This window comes from Urocitellus parryii, chromosome 5 (genome assembly GCF_045843805.1).
Source record: "Urocitellus parryii isolate mUroPar1 chromosome 5, mUroPar1.hap1, whole genome shotgun sequence".
NCBI classification, from domain to species: Eukaryota; Metazoa; Chordata; class Mammalia; order Rodentia; family Sciuridae; genus Urocitellus; species Urocitellus parryii.
The window spans coordinates 52,028,214-52,039,326 of NC_135535.1; the positions used below are offsets into that span (position 1 = coordinate 52,028,214).

At 39.2% G+C, this 11,113-nt stretch overlaps 1 protein-coding gene across 1 annotated transcript in view; it reads left to right on the forward strand.

The window, feature by feature from the left end:
• C5H12orf56 (chromosome 5 C12orf56 homolog) overlaps window positions 1-7,940 on the forward strand; it is an 80,776-nt gene extending 72,836 nt beyond the window's left edge. The window contains exons 12-13 of the mRNA XM_026392969.2: window positions 5,828-6,006; window positions 7,814-7,940. Coding sequence (XP_026248754.2) covers window positions 5,828-6,006; window positions 7,814-7,940 — 306 coding nt within the window. The remainder of the gene's footprint in view (window positions 1-5,827; window positions 6,007-7,813) is intronic.
• Window positions 7,941-11,113: the final 3,173 nt, after the last annotated feature.

Below are 11,113 nucleotides of genomic sequence, written 5' to 3' on the forward strand. Positions count from 1 at the left end.
GCATCTATCGAGACGATCATATGGTTCTTATTTTTAAGTCTATTGATGTGGTGAATAACATTTATTGATTTCCTTATATTGAACCAGCCTTGCATCCCAGTGATGAATCCTACTTGATCATGGTTCACAATTTTTTTGATATGTTTTTGTATGCGATTCGCCAGAATTTTATTGAGGATTTTTGCATCTAGGTTCATTAGAGATATTGGTCTGTAGTTTTCTTTCTTTGAAGTGTCTTTGTCAGGTTTAGGAATCAGGGTGATGTTGGCCTCGTAGAATGAATTTGGAAGTTCTCCCTCTTTTTCTATTTCCTGAAATAGCTTGAAAAGTATTGGTATTAGTTCCTCTTTAAAGGTTTTGTGGAACTCTGCTGTATACCCATCTGGTCCTGGGCTTTTCTTAGTTGGTAGTCTTTTGATGGTTTCTTCTATTTCCTCAATTGATATTGGTCTGTTTAGGTTGTCTATATCCTCCTGACTCAAGCTGGGCAGATCGTATGACTTAAGAAATTTATCGATGCCTTCACTATCTTCTATTTTATTGGAGTATAAGGATTCAAAATAATTTCTGATTATCTTCTGTATTTCTGAAGTGTCTGTTGTGATATTGCCTTTTTCATCCCGTATGCTAGTAATTTGAGTTCTCTCTCTTCTCTTTGTTAGCATGGCTAAGAGTCTGTCGATTTTATTTATTTTTTCAAAGAACCAACTTTTAGTTTTGTCAGTTTTTTCAATTGTTTCTTTTGTTTCGATTTCATTAATTTCAGCTCTGATTTTAACTATTTCTTGCCTTCTACTTCTTTTGCTCTTGTTTTGCTCTTCTTTTTCTAGGATCTTGAGATGAAGTATGAGATCATTTGTTGGTTTATTCTTTTTTTAAGGAATGAACTCCAAGTAATGAATTTTCCTCTTAGAACTGCTTTCAATGTGTCCCATAGATTCCGATATGTTGTGTCTGTGTTTTCGTTTATCTCTAAGAATTTTTTAATTTCCTCCTTGATGTCTTTTATAACCCATTGATCATTCAGCAACCTATTGTTCATTCTCCAAGTGAAGCATGATTTTTCCTTCCTTCTTTTATCGTTGATTTTCAGTTTCATTCCATTATGATCAGATAAGACGCATGGTATTATCTCTACTCCTTTATATTGTCTAAGAGTTGCCCTGTGACATAATATATGATCTATTTTTGAGAAGGATCCATGTGCTGCTGAGAAAAAAGTGTAACTGCTTGATGTTGGGTGGTATATTCTATATATGTCAATTAAGTCTAGGTTATTAATTGTGCTATTGAGTTCTATAGTTTCCTTATTCAACTTTTGTTTGGAAGATCTGTCCAGTGGTGAGAGAGGTGTGTTGAAGTCTCCCATGATTATTGTATGATGGTCTATTAGACTCTTGAACTTGAGAAGAGTTTGTTTGATGAACATAGCTGCACCATGTTTGGGGCATATATATTTATGATTGTTATGTCTGGTTGGTGTATGGTTCCCTTGAGCAGTATGTAGTGTCCCTCTTTATCCCTTTTGATTAACTTTGGCTTGAAATCTATTTTATTTGATATGAGTATGGACACTCCTGCTTGTTTCCGAAGTCCATATGAGTGATGTGATTTTTCCCAACCTTTCACCTTCAGTCTATGTATATCTTTTCCTATCAAATTCGTCTCCTGTAGGCAGCATATTGTTGGGTCTTGTTTTGTGATCCATTCTATTAGCCTGTGTCTCTTAATTGGTGAGTTTAAGCCATTAACATTTAGGGTTATTATTGAGATATAGGTTGTTCTTCCAGCCATATTTGTTTATTTGTGTTACTAAACATGGTTTGTTTTCCTCTTTGATTATTATTCCCCCCTTTACTGTCCTACCTCCCACTGTTGTTTTTCATTATTTTCCATTTCCTCTTCCTATAATGTTTTGCCGAGGATGTTTTGAAGAGATGGTTTTCTAGCTGCAAATTCTTTTAACTTTTATTTATTGTGGAAGGTTTTAATTTCATCTTCCATCCTGAAGCTTAATTTCGCTGGATACACAATTCTTGGTTGGAACCCATTTTCTTTCAGTGTTTGAAATTTGTTATTCCAGGATCTTCTGGCTTTCAGAGTCTGTGTTGAAAGATCAGCTGTTATCCTGATTGGTTTACCCCTAAATGTAACCTGCTTCCTTTCTCTTGTAGCTTTTAAAATTCTCTCCTTATTCTGTATGTTGGGCATCTTCATTATAATGTGTCTAGGTGTGGATCTCTTATGATTTTGCACATTCGGCGTCCTGTAGGCTTCTAGGATTTGGGATTCTGTCTCATTCTTCAAGTCTGGGAAGTTTTCTCGTATTATTTCATTGAATAGATTGCTCATTCCTTTGGTTTGGACCTCTATACCTTCCTGTATCCCAATGACTCTTAAGTTTGGTCTCTTTATGTTATCCCATATTTCTTGGATGTTCTGCTCATGATTTCTTAACAGTCTTGCTGAGCTGTCTATGTTCTTTTCAAGTTGAAATACTTTGTCTTCATTGTCTGATGTTCTATCTTCTAAGTGTTCTACTCTGCTGGCAGTATTCTCAATTGAGTTTTTAAGTTGGTTTATTGCTTCCTGCATTTCTAGGATTTCTGTTTGTTTTTTATAACCTCTATCTCCCTGTGTAGTTGATCTTTTGCTTCTTGGATTTGTTTATGTAATTCATTGTCGAAGTGATCTTTCATTGTCTGATTTTGCTGTCTAATGTCTTCCTTGAGACTCCAGATCATCTGAAGCACGTATATCCTGAATTCTTTATCTGACATTCCATCTGCTGCAGCTATTACCTCTTCTAAAGTTGAGTTGACCTGCATCGCTTGTGGTCCTTTCTTTCCTTGTCTTTTCATACTGCTCGCGTTTCTTTCTGCTTGGTGAAACTGTTGTGTTATTGAATTTTCCCCATATATATTTATATTGCTCTTGTATAGTTGAAAAGTCTCCCTTGCAGGGGCGGGCGGTGGCTGTGCTCCTCCTCCAATTGGGGTGATCTGTCTACCATGCTGGCAGGCCGCTGGGCCTGTTCTGCCGGTCGGTCGCAGGTCTGCCTACCTTGCAGGCGCGGGCGGTGTCTCTGCTCTGCCCTTAGTCCAATTGCGGTGATGTGTCTACCACGCCGGTGGGCCCCTGGGCCTGTTCCAGGCGCGCGAGGCGGCTCTCCTCTGCCCCTACTCCAGTTGAAGTGACGTGACTACCCATCATTAGTCTTTATGGAGATACAAATTAAGACCATGATGAATAGTCACTTATGAAGAACTTTTAAGATAAAAATATAAGATATTAAATTATTGGCTGTATAATTAAGTAAAAGTGATTAATCTTCATCTTTAACATCGAGTATGAACATAACAATGGGAATCACCTGTGCACTCTGTGCTGGCAGTCACCATTCTGGCCCAAGATTGGTGACATTATACATTATTGGTGACATTACACCAATATACATATTGGTGACATATATGTATAATGTCACCAATCTTCTTTCTTGACACTACATTCCCAAGTAAATGGTTTAACTTTGTCTTCCCACCAGATTATAGCCAGAGGGAGCTATTTGAAATAAAAATATGATTGTCATTCCTTACTTTAAATCTCTCGGCAGTTCTTCTCTGAATAGAGGCTAGACTCCTTGAAATGGCCTGCAAGGCCTTGTGAGATCTGGCTCTACAGCCTCATCTGGTCCCTTATTCACCCAGCTATGCGGGGCTCTTATTCACTCCCACCCTGCTTCCCCCACTGACTCCATCACAGGACCTATCATTTGCCTCCATCTCTGTCTTAGTCTATTTTGTGTGGCTATAACAAACTAACACAGACTGGGTAATTTATAAAGAACAGATAATTATTTCACTCATGGTTCTGCAGACTGGGAAGGCCAAGATTGAGGGGCTGCATCTTGTGAGGGCCTTCTTGCTACATTGTCCCAAGGTAAAGTGGAGTAGAGGGGTGAACTCACTTTTGTATCACACTCACTCTTGCAATATCAACCCCACTCCAGTGGACATCCCTGTCCAATAACAACACTCATCCACCTCACTACACTGTTGCATTAGGGATTGAGTTTTGTAACCCATGAACACAGGGCACAAATTCAAGCCACAGCAGTCTTTCTGTCCCCAGTGCTTATCCTTCTTTCCCACCTAGTTGACGTCTTCTCATCTTTCAGGCCTCACTGCCCTTTCCTGTAGGAAAGGAGAGGATGATTTTCTGACCCTCTAACTAGGTTAGGCTTTCCCTACACAGGCACACACAGTGCACAGCAGGGTCTTTTTCATAGGAATTGTCACTGCTACAGTTTATATTTGTGCTATTATAGGGTTCTGCCCTGTAATAGCCATTAGTGGCACATTCTGGCTCTCTCTCCAAGGCACATGGTACAATTCTACTTCCCTCTGCACTTGAAATTAGATGGGTCTCTGTTACTTTGGCAAATGAAATGTGAGCCCAAGTAGCCTGTCACTTCTGGGCAGAAGCTTTAAGAGTCAGGGCATTCTTTTTCCTTCTGGCATGGTGACTGGCAATGTTCCACATGTTGATTGCTCCACCAGCTGATGACCCTGATGAACAGGGCCCCCAAAAATACAAGAGGGGCATACAGTGTAAAGTAATAAACTTTTGCTGTTTTATGGAAAGCATTGGTAGTTTTAGAGGTTTGTTACCATAACATTACCTACTTCATCATTACTGATACAATGTTTTTTTCCTCTCCATAGATTTCAAGTGTCACAAGGGTAGGAGCTATATCTGTTGCATCAGGCACATAATAAATGTTGAATAAAATATCTACTTCATTGATTCTAATATAGACTCTATCCCTTAATCTATTCTCACTCTCCAAGTTTAGTTTCCCTTTATTCATTCATGCATAATTCATTTAATTGGAAATCTTGTCAAAAGCAAGTATTCCTAACTTAATTTTCATTGCTAATAGAGGACTTAACACAAGGTAATTGTTATCTTCCCATATATGAACATGCCTCTGGGGACCAACAGTGTTTCTCTGCTTTGAGCTGTTTTTCCAGAGCAATGTTGAATCTGCCCCATGGAATCTAGATTCTCTTGTCAGATTCCTATGAAATATGTTTACAAAAAGCTGGCTGGGGCCAAACACTTGTAAGCTGAGCAACAAACTGCCTTATACAAAGACTGAGCCCCTGATCTTGGCTACTTCAGCAGTGCACAGACCCCAACCAGTTTTAGGCCCACTTAGGAGTGCCATAATCTTTACTGTTAACAACAGAAGGCCAAATGTACAAGATGCAAGACCCCTATTTGTGCAGTGGTTGTAGGCCCTGTCATCTAAACTGAGGGGTAAAAATATGGGGTCTGCAAGATTCCAAACAATAGGGAAGCTCCTTTGTCAACCTCTAGAGTTGGTTCCCCAAAGGAATTGAACTAAGTACAACACCACGCTATAATCATAAAGCATGTCAAAATGAAGGGTGGCAAAGCCAAAGGGATCACTAACACCATAGAAAGCATCAACATTAATCTAATTCTAAACAGCATGGGTAGAAACAGTCCATTTGAGAGAAATCTGCAAGCAAAGAGACCCAGGATTATTCAACATACCACCTCCATATTAATCAGCTCTGATTATCTTATTTGGTTAAAACAAAGTGCTGAAGAACTTCAAAACTTAATCCCCAGTCAGTATGACTTGGTGCTGAGTACCATTTCAATGAGAAATAGTGCGGAGGTGTTGATGCAAGTGTGGTGAGGGCTTCAACCTAGACTTGTAAATGACACTCCAGCTGAAATAGGAACTCTTGTGGGTTGAGTGTAGCCTATATGTAACTGCATTTTCCTTGTCTAGGTTACCTTTGTGGCCAGTATTGTGAAACAAGTAGTGAAGGGGCTTTCAGCTTCATTGCAACTGCTAAGTCCCTTCCAAGCAGTTCTGTTGTACCAGCAGTTTTACATCCTCAAGAGCTGCCTGCAATACAGCAAGACTCTAGCTGAGTATATCAGGAATGACTACAGCGAAGAATTTAGGTAAGGGAAAAAAAAATCTGCATCTAATCTGCAATATGACCACTCTTTTCTGATTTTCTTACAAACCTGCAACATGGCCCAATGTTTAGGTTATGTGATGACAAAAAATATATATTTTTTTGTCTTTAATAATATTGCACTTTGATCAGAGGAAAGAAAGTATTTGGGGGGCAGGGGATGTGGCTCAAGCGGTAGTGCGCTCGCCTGGCATGCATGCGGCCTGGGTTCGATCCTCAGCACCACATACAAACAAAGATGTTGTGTCCGCCAAAAACTAAAAAATAAATATTAAAATTCTCTCTCTCTAAAAAAAAGAAAGAAAGAAAGAAAGTATTTGGGGGAGAATTCAAAGAATTTTGCCGTTCAAAATATATTCCAGGTCAGAAAATACTAGTGAAACATCAAACTCTCTTTGGAGGATTGTTTCTCACTCTTTGTCTTTCTTGAAGCTGGCCTGTCACATAAGTAGTAATGATTGTAACCTGCTGTGAGTAATTAAGAGTAACAAACCCTAAGGAAGGAAATGGTAAATTATGGACTGTGAATTCAATTGAGTCATTAAAAAATCAATAGATAATGGAGGAACAATTAATGAACGGTGTTAACGAGGTTTTTTTTTTTTTTTCTTTTTTGTCTCATTTATCCTTCCCTTCTCTTACTCAGAAAGGGAACAGTAAGAAAGAGCAGTAGCCAGCTTGTTCTCTTGCACCTCAGGGGTTCCACTTCTATTTATAGGCTGGCAAAGCCCCAGCCTGCATTAGCACCTATTAAGGAAAAAACCCAGGTTGTGTCTGCCTTAAGATGAAAGAGTGCAGCTGGCATAGCTTTGTTACTAGTTTGGATGGAGCTATAGAAGGCTGTGGAGACATCCATTATGGCCTTAGATTGACTTCACAAAAATTTGTCCCCATTTGTAAGGTCTGTTTTTCCTCATACACCATAGGGTTCATTATGGCTCCCATAAAGAGGATTCATTTGACTCTGGGTTTCTCCAACAACCCAGTTCTCACCCCCTACTCCTGTCTCCTCACATCTTTTTCCTTTTTATTAAGGAAAATTCACGTAGCATAAAATTCACCATTTAAAACTGTATAGTCCACTGTCTTTTTAATATATTCCACAATGTTTTGCAACCATTGCTATTACTAAATTTAGGTTTGTGATCCTTGTTTTAACCTAGGATTTTTCAACTTGCTTTGCATTAGAATCTCCTTAGTAACCATTGACAATACTGTTTGGTCTCCCACCTCGAAAGTCTGTTTGAGTTTTCTGAGCTGGGGGTCTGGGCACTGATAGTTTATAAAGCTCTCCAGGTGATTCTAATGTACACTTGGAGTTGAAAACCATTTAGTAAGCCATCCAAGGGGAGGCCTTCTCACTTTTGTCGTTCACAGCTTTCCTATACTGAGCTTGTGGAATAAACCCTCCCTTTCCTCTTGACTTTGCCCTAGCAGTCTCCACAGCTTGGCACTTCCATTTCAACTCCCCATTGCGCATTGCCTGAGAAACCAAGAAGCAAGAACCTCAACTCATCCTTTGGCTCCTTTATTAATGCCTTGATAACTGATACATTATTAATGAAATTCACTTCCTTTGGTAAAGTAAAGTGCTTCAGTGAGCTGAAAGGCACACATATCAAGAGATTTTCTAGGTCACAAATGGGGGAGGTTGGGAGGCTTTAAATGTTGACTGAATCTTGTGGCTCAGACTCACACACCCACAACCCTGCACCACTTAGTGTGAATGTGACCAGTATGAAATTCGTGTTCTTAAAGATCTCTCTTTTGTTTCTCTTTGTGATTTTCAGGTACTTTATTCATATGCCAGCCTTGGAAAAGAAGCTCCCATTGTGTTACCCTATTACTCAGCCAACCACTCAACTTTTTCATGAAATTCTCAAATTGGTTGAACAGAAACAATGTGTAAAATGTTAATAAGAATATAAAATGTTAATTGGGAGTGGAAATCTATGAAAAATTTATTTATTTATTTATTTATTTAATTCATCTTGAGTTCTATAAACAAAGATTTTATCTAAATGTTACATCAATACCTATGTTTCATCCATACCTAAGAGGTCCTTGAAGTTTATCTGCTAAAAACAAACAACAACAAAAAACCCTGTAAGAATGGTGCTAAAAACTAGTGTTTCTCCAGAAAGAAAAGTTTCTACAGACACAAAAAACTACAAAGGGAACAGAAGTTCAAGGAGAATAATTGGTGTGAAGCCATTGAAATATATAATGAAAAATTGTTGTACAGAGTATAAACTACAGAGTCATCAATGTTGAGCAACAGGATGACACCCTACTTTTCCACCTTTAAAAACTAGTGGCAAAAGTATTTTTGGAAGAATGAGCAGGAGAAACACAGGCACAGCTGAACAGAATGTCAGCTCCTCATTTGTCAAGGATAAAGAAGCATGGACTTTCTTTTTTTTTTGAACTCAGGGACTCAGGGGCACCCAGCCACTAAGCCACATCCCCAGCCCAATTTTGTATTTTTTTAATGACAGGGTCTCACTGAGTTGCTTAGGGCCTTGCTTTTGCTGAGGCTGGCACTTGTGATCCTCCCACTTCAGCCTACAAACTGCTGGGATTACAGGAGTGCACCACCGTGCCTGGCACGAAGCATGGACTTTCGTGAACAAAACCAAATGCTTTATATACAGAGTTCCGAAAAATTGTGCCGTGAATGGATAATTATAAATGTAATGCATTCCACTATTGTCACATATGTCAGACATACATAAAATTAAAATAAAAAAAAAAAAACCAAATGCAGTTGGGTGCGGTGTCTCACGCCTGTAATCCCAGTGTTTCAGGAGGCTGAGGCAGGAGGATTATGAGTTCAAAGCCAGACTCAGCAAAAACGAGGCACTAAGCAACTCAGTGAGACCCTGTCTTTAAATAAAATACAAAGCAGGGAAGCCAGAATTAGACAGGCAGTCAGTATAGATAGGTAAATCGAGTTAGGTCGGATTAAGGAGGCCAATTTTGAGTGAGTCTGGGAAGTTGGAGACTGCCCCCTGAGGGATTGAAATGTTAATTCCTTCAGAGCCCTTCCTCCTCCTCCCTTATCAAGAAACTGCCCCTGCTCCAACTTGTTGCCAAGGTAACCTGTCCCAGGAATTGCCCCTCCCTACAGGGAGCTCTAAGGTGGTTAAAGTGTGCTGGGTTTGCACCATCCTGTCCTTCCCCCTTCAGCCCACCTGTTTCCCACCCTTGGGCCATCCTACCAAGCATTCCTGGGCCTGGTCATTTATGCGGGAAGGAGAAAGATAAGGGGGAAAAGGGAGGAGAACAAAGGAAGCATAGGACATCTAAAAAGGATAGAACGCCTTGCTTCTGGGGGATACCAGCTATGGCCCCCTTCTCCCTCCTGGAAGAAGTCTGTGTTACCCCATTTATTTTTTAAAAAATCCTGCTTTATATGCTTGCCTCATCGTGCTTCTCTAATGTTCGAACTTCTACTTGCTGGAAGCAGAACTCGTCACCAATAACTGGCAGTGTCAGTAGGGCTGGGAATGTGGCTTAGTGGTTGAATGCCCATGAGTTCCATCCCTGGTACCCAAAATCCAAACACCAAAACAAACAAACAAACGAATCCCACAAATGATTCTGCCACTCTACTTCAGGCACCTGTGGGCTAATGTGAACAGTCCCATAGAGTCTCCGTGGAAGAGAAATTATTCATGAGCAATGAAGGCTCTCCCACAACCATTTTAAAAAGAGATCTTTATTATTATTATGGCTATAAACTAATCCAACAAATACTTAACTTTGGTGTCATTTTGAGCTATGGAATTTTGACTTCTAAGAACTTAGGAACTGGGCCTTCTGTGAACTTATCATGATTTGAGGAAGGATAAGAGAAAAATCTACCTCCAAAGAAAGAGTTCCCAGCTGGGCATGGTGGTGCTTACCTGGAATCCCAGCAGTTTGGGAGGCTAAGGCAGGAGGACTGGGAATTCAAAGCCAGCTTCAGAAATTTAGCAAGGCACCAAGCAACTCAGCAAGACCCTGTCTTTCAATTAAAAAAAAAATATATATATATATTTATATATGGATAATATTTGCATTATTACCAAATATATATATGCGTTATTTGCATTATTGCCGTATACATATATATGAATATGTATATATATATATATATACAGATATATATATATATATATATATATATATATATATACAGATATATATATATATATATATATGGCTGGGGATTGGCTCAGGTTCAATTCCCAGTACCCTACCCTGAAAAAAAAATTCCCAGCCAGATTCACCTGTGTTGAATAATGTTATTATAGTTACAGTTTGTTGAGGACTTTTAGCAGATTCTTATCACCATGTTCTGCAATATTTAAATAAACTATTTTGTAATTATAAATTTAGTATACAGAACATTTGTATTGGTTCTTATTGATTTTCCAAGGCCTTTCTTAGATTTAATATTTACATAGTTTACATACATTCTATATAAAAATAGACCTGCTCTAAACCTGAGACTTTATGTGAAATTGTACACACACATATGCTGTTAGTTTTTAAAATGTCTATGTCTATGACAAGGATGAAATTTCTACATTGTTCTGCCTCTCAGAAGTGCCAGCTCTTAGCAGTGCCAACCACGGCCTGTCATCATGAGCACCCTGTAGACTGTACCTGCAGCTTCAGAAATGACTTAATCTGCCAGTAGGAAGGTTTCCCTCATTTATAAACCCTATGTGCTTGTATTGTTGTTAGGCCAGTATTTAATGCATAAAGGCAGAATTATTGTGAGATTTTTCAAAAATGCAAACATAAATGCAATCCTGACTTAAAACTAAAAGACTGGTATAATGTTACTTTTAAAAATAATACTTAGGGCTGGGGATATAGCTCAGTTAGTGCTTGTCTTGCATGCACAAGGCCCTGGGTTCATTCCCCACCATCACACACACACACACACACACACACACACACACACACACACATGCCGAAGTCTGGCTGGGCACAATTCAGGAGCCATTTGTCAAAAGAAACAAACTTTATTTTTAGAACACACACACCAAATCACACAGCTCCTCAGGAAAAACCCTCAGAGCCCAGCTGCCACCACC